Source organism: Engystomops pustulosus, chromosome 3 (assembly GCF_040894005.1).
Source record: "Engystomops pustulosus chromosome 3, aEngPut4.maternal, whole genome shotgun sequence".
In the NCBI taxonomy this organism is placed as follows: domain Eukaryota; kingdom Metazoa; phylum Chordata; class Amphibia; order Anura; family Leptodactylidae; genus Engystomops; species Engystomops pustulosus.
In genome coordinates this window covers 62,831,482-62,851,916 of record NC_092413.1, presented here as the reverse complement: position 1 = coordinate 62,851,916, position 20,435 = coordinate 62,831,482, and the positions used below count along the sequence as shown (strand labels likewise).

General features: G+C 40.8%; 1 protein-coding gene across 16 annotated transcripts in view; it reads left to right on the top strand.

Annotated features, from left to right (window-relative positions):
- The window catches only part of SYNE1 (spectrin repeat containing nuclear envelope protein 1), a 476,843-nt gene that overhangs the window by 337,466 nt on the left and 118,942 nt on the right, over positions 1-20,435 (top strand). For 9 of the 16 annotated variants that reach the window (XM_072140948.1, XM_072140950.1, XM_072140952.1 and 6 more), the window contains 7 exons: positions 1,607-1,747; positions 6,370-6,537; positions 6,971-7,132; positions 9,433-9,627; positions 11,437-11,610; positions 16,857-17,048; positions 17,651-17,698. In XM_072140948.1, the coding sequence (XP_071997049.1) occupies positions 1,607-1,747; positions 6,370-6,537; positions 6,971-7,132; positions 9,433-9,627; positions 11,437-11,610; positions 16,857-17,048; positions 17,651-17,698 (1,080 nt within the window). The remainder of the gene's footprint in view (positions 1-1,606; positions 1,748-6,369; positions 6,538-6,970; positions 7,133-9,432; positions 9,628-11,436; positions 11,611-16,856; positions 17,049-17,650; positions 17,699-20,435) is intronic. The other 7 variants (XM_072140965.1, XM_072140954.1, XM_072140953.1 and 4 more) reach the window with 6 other exon arrangements.

Sequence of the window (20,435 nt, the reverse complement as noted above, 5' to 3'; positions counted from 1 at the left end):
ACACCCATCCCCAATACAGTGGCTCCTCTATATATAAATTACACCCCCAGTCCCCTATACAGCGGCTCCGCTATATATAAATTACACCCCCTCCCCTATACAGTAACTCCTCTATATATAAATTACACACACACCTCCCCTTCCCCTATACAGTGGCTCCTCTATATATAAATTACACCCCCAGTCCTCTATACAGCGGCTCTTCTATATATGTTACACCCCCTCCCCTATACAGTGCCTCCTCTATATATAAATTACACCTCCTCCCCTATACAGTGGCTCTTCTCTATATAAATTACACCTCCTCCCCTATACAGTGGCTCCTCTCTATATAAATTACACCCCTCCCCCATATACAGTGGATGCTTTATACATGAATTACACCCTCCTCCCCTATACAGGGCCCATTTATAACCGTAAAATAATAAAAGTTCACTCACCTTTCCAGACGATCCCCCGCAGCACTGACCGGATGATCTGCAGTCGGCTCTTCTCCTGCTGCAGTGTGGAGACACAGACAGCCACATGTATAGTCATAGATCGGCCGTCTGTGGAGGACAGAAGGTGCAGGAAGGGGTCGCTCTGCCTGCACTACTGTCACTCTATGGTATCAGTGCCTTAAAGGCTGCTGATAGCGTTTAGCAGCTGATACCTGCAGGCACGGCCAGATCTACAGCGCCAGATGCCGGGGCCCCATAGAGAGAGGCCTGATCCCGGGGCCCAGCGCGGGTGCTCCAGGGGCGCCAATGTAGATCCGGTTTGGATGATAAAAAGTTATACAATTTAAGAAAATACTTTCAGTGTCAGTTCCTCATGGTTTTCTAGATCTCTGCTTGCTGTCATTCTATTCCAGTGGACAGAAATCTGACCATCACAGGTGTTTGGCTCGTTATATCACACAGTTCTTATCAATGTCTATGTTATAACGAGCCATACACCTGTGTGACCATGGTCAGATTTCTGTCCACTGGAAGGAAACATAGAAACTTTCTATAGAATGACAGCAAGCAGAGATCTAGAAAACCGTGAGGAACTGATACAGAAATGATATCCGGAAATTGCATAGCTTTCATACAAACAGTAGCATTAATTTGCTGTAGTGGGAAAACCCCTATAACATTCACAAAATGCAACAGTTAACGCATGTGTTAACGCAGACATTAACATTGTGTTAACTAACACATGTTCACGTGGCGTAAATGGATGCGTTGTGTAAACGCAAATGATAACATCAATTCAGTTAGGGAAATCTCTATTCAGCTGTTGCAGTTTGAAACGCATGCGTTAAACAACACATATGAATGCACCCTGAATGCATCCTAACAGCTTTGTAAATGGCAGCACGAAAATCTGCACACAATGAAGTTTTCTTTGTCAATTTGTGGTGTACAGGTAATTTATTTCTACATTTTAACTCTTTGATCAGTCTGTATTTGGTTTACATGTTGTGCAAGTATATATTATGACTGTAGAAGGTGAGGGATCCCTTACTACCATATCCTCCTTATGTACATACAGTGCACATGTTTGTGATTTTGTGTCAAATCTCTGATTTCTCTCTGATCTGCTGTCATTCTGGGGTTCTTCCGGTTTTCTCCTGTGACAGATGACCGCTGGTCGCTGCCACACTCTTCTGTCTCCTGTCACTGAGGAATCAGGGGAGGAGGGTACCAACAGTGAGATCTCCTCTCCACCAGCCTGTCGGTCTCCTTCACCTGTGGCTAATACAGATGCTTCTGTTAACCAGGTATCACTTTGCAATTTGTAGCTGAATTCAGCAAGTGCAGCCCTAGTTTAAACCTTTTGTGGAATCATCATAATCCTTTACGTTTGTTGCTGGGTCTTTGTTTGCAAACATGTGTCTTATTTCTTTAAGAAATTTCTGTTCTGCAGAACAAATAATAGACACAATATTATTATTTTATATGAATATATTTATAATTCTTAGATAAGTAGGTCATAAAAATGCACAATGGTGCAGCTATGGATGCTCCACCATGCACTTTTCCATGTTTTATACCTGCATAGCTTTGTCATTTTTACTTATTATACCAAAATAGAATTTTCTCATTGCAGATTTTTTGGTCATCTAAACCAAGTTATTATTATGCATGATTCAGAGGAGTTTGGGTTGCACTTGTCTGGGATGTGTGTTTTGTCTTGTTTTTTTGTGTTTTTTTTATTGCATGGTCACATTTTAACAGTTTCATGTGGTACAATAACTGTACAATCCAAACATTGGTAATCTTTGAATAAAGTTATTGTATAGTTTAGGGACATCTTTTGTAACCAGTGTATTTCAGGTAAATTATGTACAGCAAATTATTTACTGTTTGACTAGATGGTTTAACAAAAGTGACCATAAAACAGGTCACTTTAAATATATTATTTACTTGTAAGGAGAATCAAGGACCTATGAATACTTATCTTAGAGGAATCACAGGAAAATGCAACTGTCCCAGACACAACTGCTGCCACTAAAGAAATAGGTTAAACTAGTGGCTTTCAGTTAAATGAATTAGTATATAAATAGATAAAGACCAATCCTTGTTGTTCTTTCTAAGAGAAAGCTTTACTCCTCAAATAGAGATGAAAAGTTTCCTGATTTTCAAGCCTGTCGCATCATATCCAAGAATACACAGGATAACTTCTTACAAATAGAAATAGAGGGCATTATTATATTATTCATGAAATTAAGAAACTTTTTATGTGCAATTAAACTAAACATCTAGTTACCAGAACACCATTACAAAGAAGAAAATCAATAACCAACCACTGAAACCTATCTATATCCATAGAAGTTATAAGTATTTGAAATAATAGAACAAACATAAACTAGAAAAATAAGCAATTAAAAAACAGATTACCTGTCTCTTGCATTACACCAAAAGTTACATGATCAGGGGCTCAGTTTAAGATTAAGAAAGTCTTAAAAACACAGAGCATTTAGGAGATCACCCTGTACCTACAGGGGTTGGACATATAACCTTATGTTTTTTGGAATGTGTGTGTAGGTGTGGGGGCAGGATATTAGGTAATTTACTAATAAACATCTATTCATAGTTCTGCACCATTTCTTAATATATAAAGTAAAGCCTCCTGTCTTTTGCCTCATCAGCCAGACATTCCTGACCATAAAATGGCTGCTCATGGAGGGTCATGCGATCTTTACCTGTCCATGAACAATCACCCTGCCAGAACCTTGATCCTATATCCATATATACCATCCTTAAGTCCTGGAGAACAGCAGGACAGCTACAAAAAAAATATGAAACCGAGAATTCCCAGCCACACCACACCATCAACATTCATCTGGGATAGCTGGGTTGGACTTACGCAACAATTCCGGTGTATGATACCATGTAATCAGTACTTGACCTGATTTTCTTTATAGATAGAACAAACCGATGCCTTATAAGCTTGGGCTCATATAATCTTCCACTGCCCAGCTATTTTTTTTCCAGCTAATCATATAATCAGGAGCCTAAGGGGAGGCTTAGGTGAAAAACTGAGAATACTATAAATATATAAAATTAAACTATTGGTAGATGGACCGCTAGCAGTGCCCCATGGGCCCTGGGCAGTTCACACGACTAGGACCTCCAACCATCCAAACCAACATGTGCCCGGATGCAGGGTGCGCGCCAGGTAGGCTCCTGGGCAACAGAGCTTCAGGCCCCTTTGCTGTGAGCTCACAAGTTTATCATACCAAACCGCTCCCTCACCCTTACACCATATGGATTCATGGGATAGAGCCCCCCTCACCACCATGGATTCCTTATGTCCAGCCTTATGTGGGCTCCCCAGCAGCTCTTTTTTCTGTTGATTTTTCAGTTTTTTGTCTATATAAGAAGGGGGCTTAAGAAAAGGGGACACTCTAATACCAATTTGTTATATCCCTGTCTGTCCACCTATTATACGCATAAAGTATAGACCAGAAGGCAATGTGGGGCAGTCATCAAATATGGTGCAGGGTCTGTGTTTTTGGCACAAGAATCGTGCTGTAATTTACTAACTGGGATGTAAAATTTTGGCGCAAGAAATTGAATTGGCGCAAGACAGAATTTGGTCCATTCATGTAGGTGAAATATTACTCTTTAGACTAGTTTTTTGCAGCTCTAAGTGTGCATCAAAACTTGACCATAAAAGTGTTAGAAAACTAGAAGCACAGGAAATGTATTGGTATTTCAAAACTCCACCTAAATTGTGTTCCCAAAATAAGGCATGAGTGTCGGAAAAGGACCAATATTGTGGTAATGATACTTTATAAATAAGACGCAACAGGTGCAGCAAGGAAAAAGGCAAAAAAAAAAGACAAAAAAATACTGCTGGAAAGTCTATAATGAATGACTCTAAGTATGTCTGAGATGGGTAGAGAAATAATACATTTTTGGTCAGGAAATGCTGGGACTCCATGAGAGGTATCTAGGAAACCTCTGTCTCCACCTATTCCACACATAATTGAGGCATGTGGACTGAAGCCTACCCAAAACTGACCAGGGAACTCTGACCAGCGACGTAGCTTAGGTTCTATAGACATTTTACCCACTGCAATAAGCCCCCATAAGGATATCTTGAAAGGTTTCCAGGGATAGTAAGGTCTGGACTCCAATCAAGTGGAAAATTAGCACCATACAGTGAGCTGTAAGTAGCAGTGAGTTTAATGCCCAAAGAATGCACAACTTTTAAGTGTCACTTGTATGACATTGGGTGGTCTTTCTTCCAGGCTAAAAAAATTTGAGAACAAGCTTACGGCTCTATCATATCAGTCACAGGCCATAACCTTATAAATTAGGTTATATAAGTTATATAACCTTTAAATAAGAGGATTAAGAACCCCCACTCTCAAACTCTCAGAACCCAATCTTTTCTACTTTTTCCACCAAGCAGAAAGTCACTAATACCTTAGAAAAGTCACCTTGAACTTTAAAATGGAAGAAAGGTTAAACTGCTTTACAGGGAACCTGTCACCACATTTTCACAAATACAGCTAGTGGCAGGTTCCCATAGAACCCTATTAACTAACTGACACCCTGCTTTTAGCTAAAAATTGTTTATTTCAGATCCCCATAAATCATCTTTATAAACTTGCCTTGCATACAGCTAAATCTAGGGGGTGTTACAGGGGCATGGCCTTCTCAGGCTGACATAAACTCAGGTCTTTTACCTTCCTAACATTAGCAAACTGTACCCCATGCAAATATCTGATCACAAGAAATGACAGCATGCCTGCATGGAGGCTTGGAGTGGAGTAAAAGTCCATGGAGACATGCCTTGACTTCATGTGATCAGATATATGCATGACATGACATTATTGCCAAATGCTGAAAAGAAGCTGCTGAATTCAGCCTAAGAATGCCAAACTCCCTTGGCACCCTCCTAATTTGGCTGTATGCAAGGCAAGTTTAAAAAGATGATCTGAGATAATCCATTTTTATCTAAAAGAATGGTGTCAGTTAATAGGGGTGACGGGTTCCCTTTAATTCTCATTTTCATTTGGAGCTTTGTCCAGTCATAACATGTTTTATCCTATGATGACACTGCTTACTACCTAAAAGTTGTCATGCTTTTGCATGAATGTCTTATATATAAATCAGGTTTTCAACATATGGGGCAAATATTTCAAGCAATTGGCGACCTAGTGTAGTTACCTAGTTCGTGGACAGTATCTGTGGCTTTTGGATATTTTTTACATTAAAAGACATTTACCATCAGATTAACTGATGTTAGATGCTTACTATTCACCTCCCCGTCCTGTGCCTATTTGCTATAATATTATTTTAGCATGTTTTAGAACAGCTGCATTTAGTAGAAAAAAAACGTCACAGGCTCTCTGAAGACGGGCCAGGGGACTTGAATAAATTATTTAGCGGCGGAGCCAAGAGGTGCTATGCAGAGCACCTCAAGCTCACTAGCATATTTAAAAGAAGGTAACAGCAGATGGGCACATTACAGGGAGGTGAGTAGTAGGCATTTATCATCAGGTAATCTTCTTTTTTTTTCCTAAGAATTTTATTGATACAAGTTAAAATAATTTGGTAGATATCCTTTAGACATGTTTTTTTGTGTGTCTTCATGACAAACATACTGTATATTAAGCTATTAAGCACAGGATATAAACCCCAGCATCCCAAGTGTAGCTATCTGTTTGCGGTACATTGTAGAATTTCCTTAATGTAATTGCTAAACTAAGGTTATCAAAATCTTTGATATTAAGGAAAAATATAAAATACTAGAAACAGGAAAAATAATTTAAATAAAATGTGCTGCTAATAAAACACACAAGCTGTACGTGAAGCTTTAGGAATTGGTTGCATGCTTATGGTATGTGATCTGTTGAAAGTGCTATGTTGTGCTTCATGCTCTTAGGACATTGCTTATTACCAGGCCTTATCTGCTGAACAGTTACAGACTGATGCAGCCAAGATCCAGCCAAATACCACTTCACTTCAAGAAATGTATGAGCCAGGGATAAAGATGATCGCTAATGCCAATCTAGACGATCTTCAGCGATCTTGGGAGACTTTGAAGAATGTGGTAAGTTTCAATGTGCGAACTATAAAGAATGATTCCTTACTGTACTTGACTTTGGGTTCTAAAATTGATGCAATTTAAAAACCATATACACAACCATTTACAAGTTAAGTATGATATGTTGGAAATATCTGTGTCCAGTATATTTGTTATATTTAAGGTGCTATTTTGGCATATTTTCAATGCAAATAAATGTAGTATGTTGAACATCTTGCACCTCTGTCTGAAACTGCAGTGTTAATTTATTTTTATGACTCATGCTGTGAACCTACCAACTGACCCTTTTTTTCCTGTAGTTTCTTCTTTGCCATCTAAAGTTTATTCAAGTATATTTTAAAGATGTTAATTTTAGGCTTCGTAGCAGCTCATGTAATTAATTTAATTTTACTTGCCTGGTATTTAAATAATTTATGTTCGTTATTAATTTGTTTTTCAGATTAGTGAAAAGCAGCGTACTCTGTATGAGGCTCTTGAGCGACAGCAGAGGTATCAAGATTCGCTTCAGTCTATATCCACCAAAATGGAAGCCATTGAAGTCAAATTGAATGAAAGTCTAGAACCCTGCAAAACCCCTGAAACTCAGATGGCTGAACACCAGGTATATTAAATTCACATTTGATGTTACAGGAAAGTAACCGCTCCACATTTATCAATGTATTTTTTTACCTCTTTTATGCTGCAATTTTTTACAAAATATTACAATCTGATATGGGACTCATTTTCTAACAGTCTGTACAAGAAGGTTAGCACCTCTTTTCACCTTGTATAAAGCACAGTAAGATTTGGGTGTGTCCTGCTGAGTACTTAAAAATTTGTGGCGTGAAAATAAAATGAACATTTCTAGACATATTTTAACCCCTTCCTGACATTTGACATAATAGTATTGCATCGCGGGAGGTGCATTCCTGCAATTTGCAGTACTATTACGTCAAACTTCTGGCTATATGTATTATAGCCGACAACCGCCTCTAACACCCGCGATCGAAGATTGCTCTGATCGCGGGTGTTAACTCCTAACACGCCATGGTCAGCACAGCATTTAACAGGGAACCGAACCCCCCGCAGCGCTTACCAGGGGGGGCCGTTGCTCCGATCGCAACTCCGGGACTGCCAGTGCCCGGGGCTGCGCTATCCTCCTCTGTGTGCCGGGTGCCGCTCAGTGTGTTACATTACACAGTGTAATACATCTGTATTACACTGTGTAAGGTGAAGAATAGCTTGAACAAGCGATCAGTGTAACCTGTAAAAGTGAATAAAAACAGTTAAAAACATTAAATAAAAACATTTTTTAATAAAAAGAATTAATTAAATAAAGTTAAAGTCCCCAAAACACAAACATTCCCTTTACACATGTAATAAAGTAAAAAAAAACCCACAAAATCGCCAAAAATTCCCACATATTTGGTATTACCGCGTCCGTAACAATCCGTACAATAACTCAGAAACATTATTGGGCCCGCTCGGTGAGCGCCGTAAAAACAAAACACAAAAACTGGCCAAAAATGTACATTTTCATAAAATCTCTTCACAAAAATGTTCTAAAAAGTGATCAAAAAAAGTTGTGCGCCAAAATGGTACCACTTGAAGGGACAACTCAACATGTAAAAAATAAGTTACATCTCCGAAAAGATGGTGATGCAAAAACAAATGAGATTTCCTCTATATTAGTTTTTTTCCAGTAAAATTGTAAAAATAAATGAAAAACTACATAAATGAGTTATCACCGTAATCGTAGTGATCTGTAGAATAAGATAATAAATAAAATAATAAAGATAATAAAGTATTTTTAGTGTACGGTGTACGTCCCCCAAAAAATACAAAAAGAAAGGAAGCCAAAATTGACAATTTTCTTTTCACCCATACATTCAAGAGTTAATAAAATCTCATCAATAAGCTAATGACCCACTAAAATGAAATATTTGTAAAGTGCATCGCATGTCGCAAGAAATAAGCCCTTATATGTCCAAATTGCCAAAAAAATAAAGATTGTATAGCCAATAAAAAGTGACAATGCATAATCTGCTCTGAATGGCGCAGCTTCCCTTCGATGCCCTGGCGTGTGCACATACAGCAGGTTACCACCACATATGGGGTATTGTTATACGCGGGAGAGATTGGGTATCAAATTTTGTGAAGCGTTTCGGTATTTTATTTTATTCACAGAATTTGTACTTTCAAAATTGTATCCGATTTTGTTTTAACCCCTGTAAAACAATTAAAGGGTTAACAAACTTCATAAAAGTTGTTCTACATATGTTAAGGGGTGTAGTTTATGGGGTTTTACTTTTATTTAGGCTTCTCAAAGTGACTTGAAACCAGAGCAGGTCCCACAATAGCAGGATTTTGCGTTCTTTATGAAAATGTGAAAAATCGCACCTAACGTTCAAAGGCCCATAACATCCTACAAAAATAAGAGTATGCATAAAAAAACATGTCCACATAAAGAAGACATTCGGTTAATGTTAGTTATTAAGTTTTTTTTCTTTTATGACTATGTGTGGAAAAAGTAGAACATTTTGAAGTTCGAAAATCGAGAATTTTTCAAAATTTTCACCAAATATCTGATTTTCTCATAAATAAATGCAAAACATACCACCAAAATTTTTCAACTAACATGAAGTACAATGTGTCACGAGAAAGCAGTTTTAAAATCACTTGGATATGTCAAAGCGTTTCAAAGTTATAACCGTTTATAGTGACACAGGGCAGATTTGAAAAAATGGGCCGTGTCAAGAAGGTGAAAAGTGGCTTCGGCGTTAAGGGGTTAAAACGTGACGAACTTATCAACATTTTCCTATTTACGGTCAAAAAGCAAATAGCAAATGTGAAATGGTCCCCCACAGTTTCTGAGCTCATAAAATTCATAGAACTGAACAATGTTTTTTGTCTCTTTTTCAGGCTCTCATGGATGAGATCTTAATGTTACAAGAAGAAATCAGCAAGTTGCAAGCCTCTTTTGCAGATGAACTTGTTTCAGAATCTTTAGACTCCGAGACTGCAGATCAGCTTGCTCTGCAATCCACACTGACTGTGTTGGCAGAGAGGATGGCCACCATCAGGATGAAAGCTTCAGGAAAGCGACAACTGATAGAGGTAAAGTTTAGCAAAATCCAGGTGTGGAAATACCATTGATCCAACCTGTGCAGCTGCGCAGGGGACCCGTAATGGTGGAAAGGGGACCTAATGTCACATTCACTTTGTACTGGATTGCATGTACAGTGACATTATCATTTTAATACAATTTAATCATAAAAACTGTGCTATAACTGTATTAATGATAAATAGTTACAGAACAGTTATAGTGTATTATCTTTTGTTATGTTTGGAAGGGCTCCAATTAACTTCTATTAGTAATTTAAAATATATATAACATATAAAAATTGTAGCTTAGAACATCTAGGGCAGTGATGGCGAACCTTTTAGCAGCCGAGTGCCCAAACTGCAAGCCAAAACCCCCTTATTTATCGCGAGGTGCCAACCAAAAATAAAAAAGCGGTAACTTATTGCTTCCTGTTCCTCAACAACATCATATCATATCATCATGTTGGCCTCCTGAGGACAAGCTGGAAAGTTTGCATCATTTTAGCTTCTTTCCAGTGTCCCTCTGTACACAGAAAATCGTGGGGCCCGTAGGAGGTCCTCCAAAGATAATTTGTCCCTTCTCCCTCTTCCTACATTCCCAAGTAGCGAAGTAAGTATCACTTTAATATATGACTGAAAGCAGCATCTTCTGAGTTGCTTGGAACTGCAGGAAGATTCTTTCAGTTCTGTCTGGTGTGCTGGGGTGATGGCCCAGGTGCCCACAAAAAGGGCTCCGAGTGCCGCCTCTGGCACCCATGCCATAGGTTCACCACCACTGATCTAGGGCAAAGGCTAAAGGGGATAGATATAGTCCCATTACCTTAGAGTGTGGTGTCTGATTTTTCACCTTGTTAGGATCGTATAACTTGTATTTTGTTCAGTAAAAAAAATAAATTGGGCTCACATCCATTGCTGCTGTATCTGTAATTTTGTCACACTATGAAACAATGTTGCACATTTTCACGTTGTATCCACATTAGTGTGAAAAAGTGATAGTGTTGTTCATCATTTATTTATAGCGTCAGACTGTATATTTATATATATCTTTCTCCGCTTATTTCACATGTGCAGTCGTTCACATCACACTTTACTATTACGTGGACACGTCCTCAGAGTGAAGTTACTAAGGTACACAGGCTGCGTCACAAGGGTTAGGTAAAGCCAGTCTGTGCCTGCGTTGTGTGGGTGACTATAGCACCCGCAGATGAAGCCGCAATATGGCGGCGAAACAGCCGCAGGGTGTTATCAAGGCAAGGCTTGTTGAATATAAGAGAGGGAAAGATAGGAGTCCGTACTTGCAATAAATTGTAATTACTAGCATTGGACCACTGGAATCTAATAGAGAGCGAGTGGCTAATCCGCGCTCCAGCATTATTGTTTAATCGCTATTGGAGTGGGAAAGATATGGCGTCTCTGCAGAGCCATTCTCACTCTGCTCGCTCTGTCTGTTCTACACAGAGAGATCGCTGTGTGACTGTGCTCTAGTTTGATCAGAATCGGGGCACAGCACGCTCAGCTTTCTGAGAGAACGTAGGCTGCTATAGTCACCCACACAACGTGGCCACAGACTAGCATTACCTAATCCTTGTGACCCAGCCTGTGCATCTTAGTACGTTCATTCTAAGGACGTGTCTGGTCTTCATTTATAAACCGCCACGTAATATTAAAGCGTGATCTGAATGTGTCTTTTTACTTTTTAGTGCAACCCATTGCACTAAAACGTGCAACCCATTGCACTATTAAGATCAGAGACTGTCGGAGGAAAGAGATTTCTTTTGAGAAATTACCTCGTATTATAATAATAAATTATTGCATTAATAGGAAAAACTGAATGAACAGCTTGAAGAACAGCGTCATGAGCAGGCTCTTCAGAGATACCGTACGGAAGCTGATGAACTTGATCATTGGTTGCTTGATGCTAGAGCAACCTTAAAAAATGTGTTACGTGCATTTGAAGAACCCATGGACATGGAAACTCAGCTCATTGATTGCCAGGTAGAGTTAATGTACCTATGTATACCATACCTATGTATGTCATAATGCGTTAAGGAGTTAAACTTAAAAAAAAGTCGGATGTTATTAAAAATTATATACATTTGTGAAGATCTTTTTCCATAAATGTAATCATGTTGTCCCTTAGAAACATGATAGCTGTCCTTGGATACAACCACAACTGTTTTAATTGTTTTGTGCTTATGAAATGGCCGAGAGTTACTGCATTTTCCACAGCTGTCTTGTGGTGATGAACAGTGAATAAAGGTGGTCAATGAGACATCAGTAGTACATTCCTGGTTACCAAAGTGGGTGGTCGTAACCAAGGACAGCTATCTTGTTTGTAACGGGCAACATGGCACTACATTTCCTGTGTGAAGATAATTTCCCATAACAATTTTGGATATCATGCATATGAAGACATATATTGATATAAGGGAATATTCCTATAAGGGGAAATGAGAAATGTTGTAAAGGGAGCTGAGGGGCATTGGTAAAATGAACTTGACATAATTTATTCTGTTAAATTACCCCTTTGCCAAGTTATGTTGACAGTTGCTGCAGAACCTCATCATACACACCTCAGCTGCTGAAGAACTTTACCATAATACATATCTCAGCTGGTGCTCATCTTACTTATTATCCCCTCAGCTGAAGGCAGACTAACTGACAGAATGCGTTTGAGTGTCAGATTTTGATGGATCGTCCATACATCTTTTTTGCTCAATTTTAAGCCCTGTTCTGAAGGCAGTATTTTAAAGAATAATTTGCTTCAGTAATAAGCTAGGGATTTTAAAGGGTTTTCCAGGTCAGAGTTGTTAAAACAAGTAAATGCACCTGTTCTACTTTGTTTTCTGTGACACTCACAAAGGTGAATAGTGACAGGAAAGGTGCAGAGTAGCCATATATGGCTGTTTCTGTTATCCTACCTGCTTGAATATGTGCTCTATCTATCAGGCTGCAATCACAGCAGGAATAGAACCTGTCCTCAGTTTTTCAGCTAGGACAGTCAGTTTACACATAGGCCATGGAAACCAGAGTGCCATGCGTATTGGTCCATAGAAATACATGTACCCACAAGTAATTTTAGTGTACAGGGAGCCAAAGGGTGAAGAACACAACAATGAAAAACAACTGGAAATGGAAGAATGCACATGTTTTTAACAAACCATGCATTCCTTTCCTTGAAAAGTAGAGCATATATTAGTCTGATCTGATTTTTCCAGATCACTCATATATTATATTTCATCAGCACCTGGGAAAAATAGATAATCTTTAGGCCTCATGCACACAAATGTATGCCTTTTGCGGACAGCAAGCTCTCACACTGCCGAAGTCCAGGGCAAATGAGTGAGAGTCAGCATGTACATGGCACCTTGACAGAGGCCGTTAGTAAGTATTGGCGCTCAGAGTAAGCTTCTATTTGTGCTGCTAGCTCACTGCCAAAGCATGAGGTTTTTCTCTAGCCACCACGGCAGACAGACAAAGGTCTAGTCTCACTGCAGCCATTCTTAACTGAGCTGAAATTACCCCCAACTTATCAATAGAATATCTAAAAAGGCTCATAAACCTAAAAAGTATTGCGTTGCTGGAGCCAATAAACGATGAATTTCCTTTAGGGCACAGAAGACAACTATGGTTTTGGATGAGATTTATCCAAATATTATACATATACCACAGAAAATATCCAAAGTGTAAACGGCAGAAACCAGACTATTTTAATCTGGTTTTAGATGCTTGTGGAATGACTTCCAATCCTAGAAAAAACAAAACATATCACTTTCTTTAACACCCCCCTCCTAATGAGAATATCCCTGTATCTTCAGTCCCACCCTGCACAACCTTTGCTGCTCTCCATTTCTGATGCATAAGTAAAACTACTTAAATCTACTTTTAAAATTATACTAAAGAGCCTGAGGGCTCAGGGAGGTGTTACCTGAGCCCAGGGGCGTACCTACCATGAGGCGAGTTGAGATTCTCGCCTCAGGCGGCACGCCTCCTGCTGGTTGTGAAGGGCGGCATTTTCAGCTAGGACGTGTCACTGTACAATGTGCAGACACGTCCTGGCTGCCTGTGACTGCAGGAGGAGAGCCTCCCCCCCATCATACCTCTCCTAGCCGGCTCCCAGAGGCGTAACAACAGGGGGCCTGAATTGGCGCCCGCCCATCTAATCCGGGGGCGCCGCGCCAGACCTGCCTTCTTCATCCGCGACAGCCCGGCCTCCCCATGTCATCTGTGGCTGGGCCCGCCCTTTACATGTGCAGCCGCCCACCCATGTGATCTTCGGCTCCGGCCCACCTGTTCCTGCCTTGCGCGCTCGTTCCCTCTGCGGCCTGGTCTGCTATACATCTGCAGCCGCCACCCCCTCCATCGCGGGCTGCTGCCCGTCCTTCTCATTCGCGGCAAGTCGGCGCGCTAATCCCATAGGCCGCCGGCCACTCCGCTTTTCCACCTATAGCCGCCGGCCACTTCTCATCCGCAGCGCGCCGCACCCGTTCCAGCCGCGGACGTTAGGCCCGCCCATCCGCAGCCGCCCGCCAAGTCTTTCTCATCTGTGGCCCAGCGTTGCCAGCACACTGCCAGCAAATGTATGTACTTTTTTATATTTTTAGAAGGGTGTATATATATCTGTATATGCATGCTGCATGAGTGTCTATACTGTAGAAGTGTGAATATATATGTTTATGCTGTCTATTTGTGTATATACTGTATGTGTGTAACTCAGCTCTACTACACCTGACCAACTCAGCTCTACTACACCTGACCGTCTCAGCCCTACTACACCTGACCAACTCAGACTTCTACTACACCTGACCAACTCAGACTTCTACTACACCTGACCAACTCAGACTTCTACTACACCTGACCGACTCAGACTTCTACTACACCTGACCGACTCAGACTTCTACTACACCTGACCGACTCAGACTTCTACTACACCTGACCGACTCAGACTTCTACTACACCTGACCGACTCAGACTTCTACTACACCTGACCGACTCAGACTTCTACTACACCTGACCGACTCAGCTCTACTACACCTAACCGACTCAGCTCTACTACACCTGACCGACTCAGCTCTACTACACCCGACCGACTCAGCTCTACTACACCTGACCGACTCAGCTCTACTACACCTGACCGACTCAGCTCTACTACACCCGACCAACTCAGCTCTACTACACCCGACCAACTCAGCTCTACTACACCCGACCAACTCAGCTCTACTACACCCGACCAACTCAGCTCTACTACACCCGACCAACTCAGCTCTACTACACCTGACCAACTCAGACTTCTACTACACCTAACCGACTCAGCTCTACTACACCTGACCGACTCAGACTTCTACTACACCTGACCGACTCAGCTCTACTACACCTGACCGACTCAGCTCTACTACTACACCTGACCGACTCAGCTCTACTACTACACCTGACCGACTCAGCTCTACTACACCTGACCGACTCAGCTCTACTACACCTGACCGACTCAGCTCTACTACACCTGACCGACTCAGCTCTACTACACCCGACCAACTCAGCTCTACTACACCCGACCAACTCAGCTCTACTACACCCGACCAACTCAGCTCTACTACACCCGACCAACTCAGCTCTACTACACCCGACCAACTCAGCTCTACTACACCCGACCAACTCAGCTCTACTACACCTGACCAACTCAGACTTCTACTACACCTGACCGACTCAGCTCTACTACACCTGACCAACTCAGACTTCTACTACACCTGACCGACTCAGCTCTACTACACCTGACCGACTCAGCTCTACTACTACACCTGACCGACTCAGCTCTACTACTACACCTGACCGACTCAGCTCTACTACACCTGACCGACTCAGCTCTACTACACCTGACCGACTCAGCTCTACTACACCTGACCGACTCAGGCCCACTACACCTGACCGACTCAGCTCCACTACACCTGACCGACTCAGCCCTACTACACCTGACCGACTCAGCCCTACTACACCTGACCGACTCAGCCCTACTACACCTGACCGACTTAGCCCTACTGCATCTATATATTGTCCTAACTATTTTGCCATGAATAAAAATGTTAATAAAAAGCAATCATTTGGATGTAGGATCTCTAAAATGGTATTAAAGCTCCATAAGTATGAAATGGTCCTACATATATGTTAGAATATTTGGAATCTCCCTGATCTTATTGACCCAAAGATTAAAGGGGAAATATAATTTGGGGTGCACAGTGACAGCTGTAAAACAGCCCACAAGAAAAGGTCGCAATTGCGTTTTTTTTGTGTCAGTTGTTTTGCAAATGGAATTTATCTCCACTTTTCCAGCACACAGCATGGAATATCAAATGCTACCGCTACCAAGTGTAATTTGTACTGCAGATAAGGCCGTGTTCACACTGCATTTTCTCTATTGTAATGATACGGTGAGAGAATTCACAATGTATCCCACTGTATATGTCGCGGTAAGGGGGGGGGGCGTCTTTCTGAAGTTCGCCTCAGGCAGCAGAAAGGCTAGGTACACCCCTGCCTGAGCCCCTCCATGCTGCAGCTTTATAGGCTGTTTAACTCACCATTGCCCTCTGTTCCCTGAGCAATTCTCCCTTCCCTCTGCCTAATGTAATCTCACTGCAGCAGAGGAAGTTTTAGCACACAGTTGGAGGGAGAAGTGCTCCTCCGACACAGTGTAACAGCCTGTGAATCTGCAGCACAGAGGCGCTCTGGTAAGAGCCCTCCAGGCTCATTAGCATAATTTTACACGTTGAATTTAAAAGGAAGGAGGCCTAGGATATCAAATAGCTTTATTTTGATTGTAGATTTCCTTTAAAGAAACAAATCATTGCATTGGTTCATGAAAGGATACCCAATTACAGATCTGTTTATCCAGGTTAATCTTTAAAGCGGATTATGTAGATATGCTCAGTCATTCACAACCTCTGAAGCCCAAGAGTTTATCATTGTAACACATGGCTCATTTGTAGAAGGGAGAACTAGAGATCATTGTGTATTTTGTGTAGATGTAGAATGTAACATTCAAGAGTTTTTTAATGCACCATATTTTTTTTTACTAATTTAAAACCTGGTCATCTTGCATCATGAACATTAGGAGGATCTCAAAAGAAAAATGACCTTAATTTATTGTTTTTTATGGTCACAGATTGGCGCCCGACTGCCAAAGCCTATGTTGCAAAGGATCCTTGTCTTTTAAAATGTTTGAATTTACATCTTTGTTTTCACTGCTGCAGAATATGTTATTGGAAATTGAACAGAAGGTGGTGACCCTATCTGAGCTGTCTGTGCACAGTGAGAACTTGTTAATGGAAGGAAAGGCCCACACCAAGGAAGAAGCTGAACATTTAGCTGTGAAACTAAGGACTTTAAAGGGAAGCCTTCTAGAACTACAAAGGGTTCTTCAAGACAAGCACATCAGCATTCAGGTAGGTTTCTTGATAATATTGTGTATCTTGTTCTGTTCTTTTTTACCATTTCTCCATTCAATCCTAAATGTTGTATGTTTAAGACAATTCTTCAACAAATCACACATAGTGATCAACCACCCAACATCAACATATTCGGAAATAGCCCTATAATTCCTGATCTAATAAACATGAAGAAAACTAAAGAATGATTGATTAATTTTTTTAATCTCCAAAGATTTCTAGTGCTTGGATTAGTACCACAAAGAACCTTATTGAATGGGAGCCAGTAAAAAATGTACTTTTTAACCCATTTACCAAAGGCAAGGATCTATGAAGCATGCCTGCTATAAAATTGGAATTTTTAACATTTTATCTTCTGCGAAATCCTTGATTTATGGATTTACAGATTGTTATTGCTATGCTTATGCTTCCATTGTATACAGTGGTTTGATAACATAGAGGATTATTAAAATAAAATGCCCATGTTAATCAATTATTACAATAGTACTGGACTTCTTTCCATAGAGTATGGAGAAACTAATCTGAAGTAATGTTTATAGCAGGTACTGCTCTACATTGTATCGATTTAACAGCACTTATGTGTCTTGTTTGTTCCATAGGCTAAGCTAGCATGGGTCGAGATGAAAGCACAAAAGAAAGCAGAGCATGTAATATGTCTGTTTTTATGTTTGGGAATTGTTTGTAGTTTGATCTTTTTGGTATCTCGGGGAGTGCTGTGCAACATTTCATTTCCTTATTACATTTAAATTGTATCTACAGCTTCAATCTCTACTTATAATTTACTTTATGTGATTACCCAATAATCAAAGCAAAACTCTTATTGATTTTACATATTTATGTGAGTCAAATTTACACTAACAGTTTTCTTTCTTTGTGTCTGTTTTGAGTTGAATGGAACATGTCAGTAAGTTTGTTGCCCCTAAACCACCAACAAATCTGTTTACCTTACAGTCCTCAGTTACAGTACTCCTAAGTAACCACAGGGGAAATGTGAATGGGATCTATGACTTGAGTGCACTTTGGACCCCCAGCACATTCATACTTCACATAGTATTAAGGTTGAGGTCAGCAAGCTGTAAATTTAACAGCTTTAGTACCCTAACTCCAGCTACACAAACACATTCTGGCAATTTTGGGGACTCAACCCTACTGACAGGTTTTCCTTAAATAACATGTATTTTATGTATATAGTGTGTTGAGTGGCTTTAAGATTAAAGTACATTTCATTATAAATAACAATTTTCTACATTTGCCAATCTCTGCCCAGCATACTCTACTGCTATCCTTTAATATTAGATGGAGGCAGTAATTGATAATAACTGGTTGCTGGGTATGTAGTTATTTGCTTGTACTGTATGTAGGCAAAAAGTAGTCAGCTGAGCATAGTGCTGCTAGTATATTGTGGACATGTGCACTTATAGCAAGCATTGTATAGTAGATTGATAGAAGGTTCTGATAAAATAGGTTAGCATCATTAATTCATGGTTTAAATTTTTAACAATGAAAGTGAAAACTTTAAATGCCTTCTTTAAAAAAAAAAATAATGATGGTGTTTGTTGTTTTGGTCCACAAAACAGTTACGCTATAAAAATGAGTATAAAAAACAAACCTGTTTGTAAAATCTATTTTGTGTGTTATACCCAGTCACTCACGTCTGCAGTAAGAATCAGGAGAAGTGATTGACTGATCCCTTCTGCTTCACGTCACATAATCTGACGTAAGCTTAAGTGAGCAAAGAGATTTACATGTTTGTACTACATCAGGATTTAACTGTGTGTGTCCAGCCAGAACTATATGTTCACAGGCTAGTTTGTATTAGTATTTTATGTTGTGTTTTAGCAGAACTAGTGAACTAGGCTGCAGATTTTACTTCATGGTTTTTGTAATATGTGTGTAAGTGTGGGGGCAGGATATTAGATAATTTATCAATATATTGAACACCCCTGCCAATGCATAGGCAGGTGGGAAGTTGTGAATAGCGCTCTCTCTAGGTTAGGATCTGTCAGGGAGACTGATCACCTCTCTTAGAAGGTTCTGGAATATAGATATTGTGTAATTTCAGCTGTGGGTTCTGCCTGGAAATCCAACAGTTAATGTTATTTGTGTTGTCCAATTAGGTACCTGTAAAGCACACTGGAAGCTGGTTGGAGGAGTGCTACCACCTGACCAGGGGAGTATAAAAACCTCTGCTAGGTGGAAGCATATGATGGAATTTAGTTAGTAGAAAGAGAAGCAGGGTCCAGTGTGCAGCTCCCTCCATAGCTGCTGTCTCAGGAAGAAGAGGTACCTCAGGCCGCTGCCTGATACCTGAGGGCGAGTAAGGAGACTCAAGCCCAGAACTGCAGCTTCCACTATTGGACACAGTTCCCCCTACATCATCCCAGCCTGCATCTTGTACCAGGCTGAGAATAACCTTCCTGCGGACCAGCTACCTCCCACCAGCTCACCAGTTTGCGGAATCTACTGCTGATATGTTTGTCCGTTGCCTGTCTGATCCCTGGATAAGGCTGTTTACCACCACAGACTTCCCTATCCATTACCCAGGGACTCATCCTACAGACACTGAGGGTGCAGTCACACGTTGCAGTTAAAACTGCATTGCAATCAGCTTTGAGGTGGTTTTAGGTGCAGTTTTGTTAATTGAACAGGTGAAAGACATGAACTGAATGAGTGAATTTGATTTTGAAGGGGGATCCTGCTCCACAAATGTAATTCACCTGTTCAGTTCATGTCTTTCACCTGTTAAATTGAGAAAAGGGCACCTAATACCACCTCAAAGCTGATTATGATGCAGTTTTAACTGCAACATGTGACCACACCCTCAGGGGTTACCCCAGGGAGATACCAGTACACCAGTCTCTCCCTCCTTATTTCTTGCACACACAACCTGCTGGAGACCTGACAGGATGTAGGACAGACCTCCGGTTCCCATACCAAGAACCATGACAACAGCGCGCCCTAGGCCGCAATAGCCAGCCACTCCATTATTCTGGGACCTGGCTGCCTACAAGCTCACAAGAAAAGGCTAGGCCCCAGTGGGGGATATTGCATATAGATCTATTAATAGTTCTGCTCCACTTTCTTGATATGTAAAGTGAACCCTCCTGTCTACCTCATCAGCCAGATATTCCAGACAACAAATTGACCGCAGATGGAGGTTTACGTGATCTCTAACTGGCAATTGCTCATAGAGATCACATGACCCTCTGTGGCCATTTTATGGAGAGGAATGTCTGGCTGATGAGGGGCATATCCTATCTTTCTCCCAGGTTTGGAACGGTACGGCGCCGCATGGTACGGTACCGTTCCATACAGCTCTATGTGCCCATTGACGACCTATGGGGGACGTATATTTGACGTATATACATCAGCCGTATATTGGTC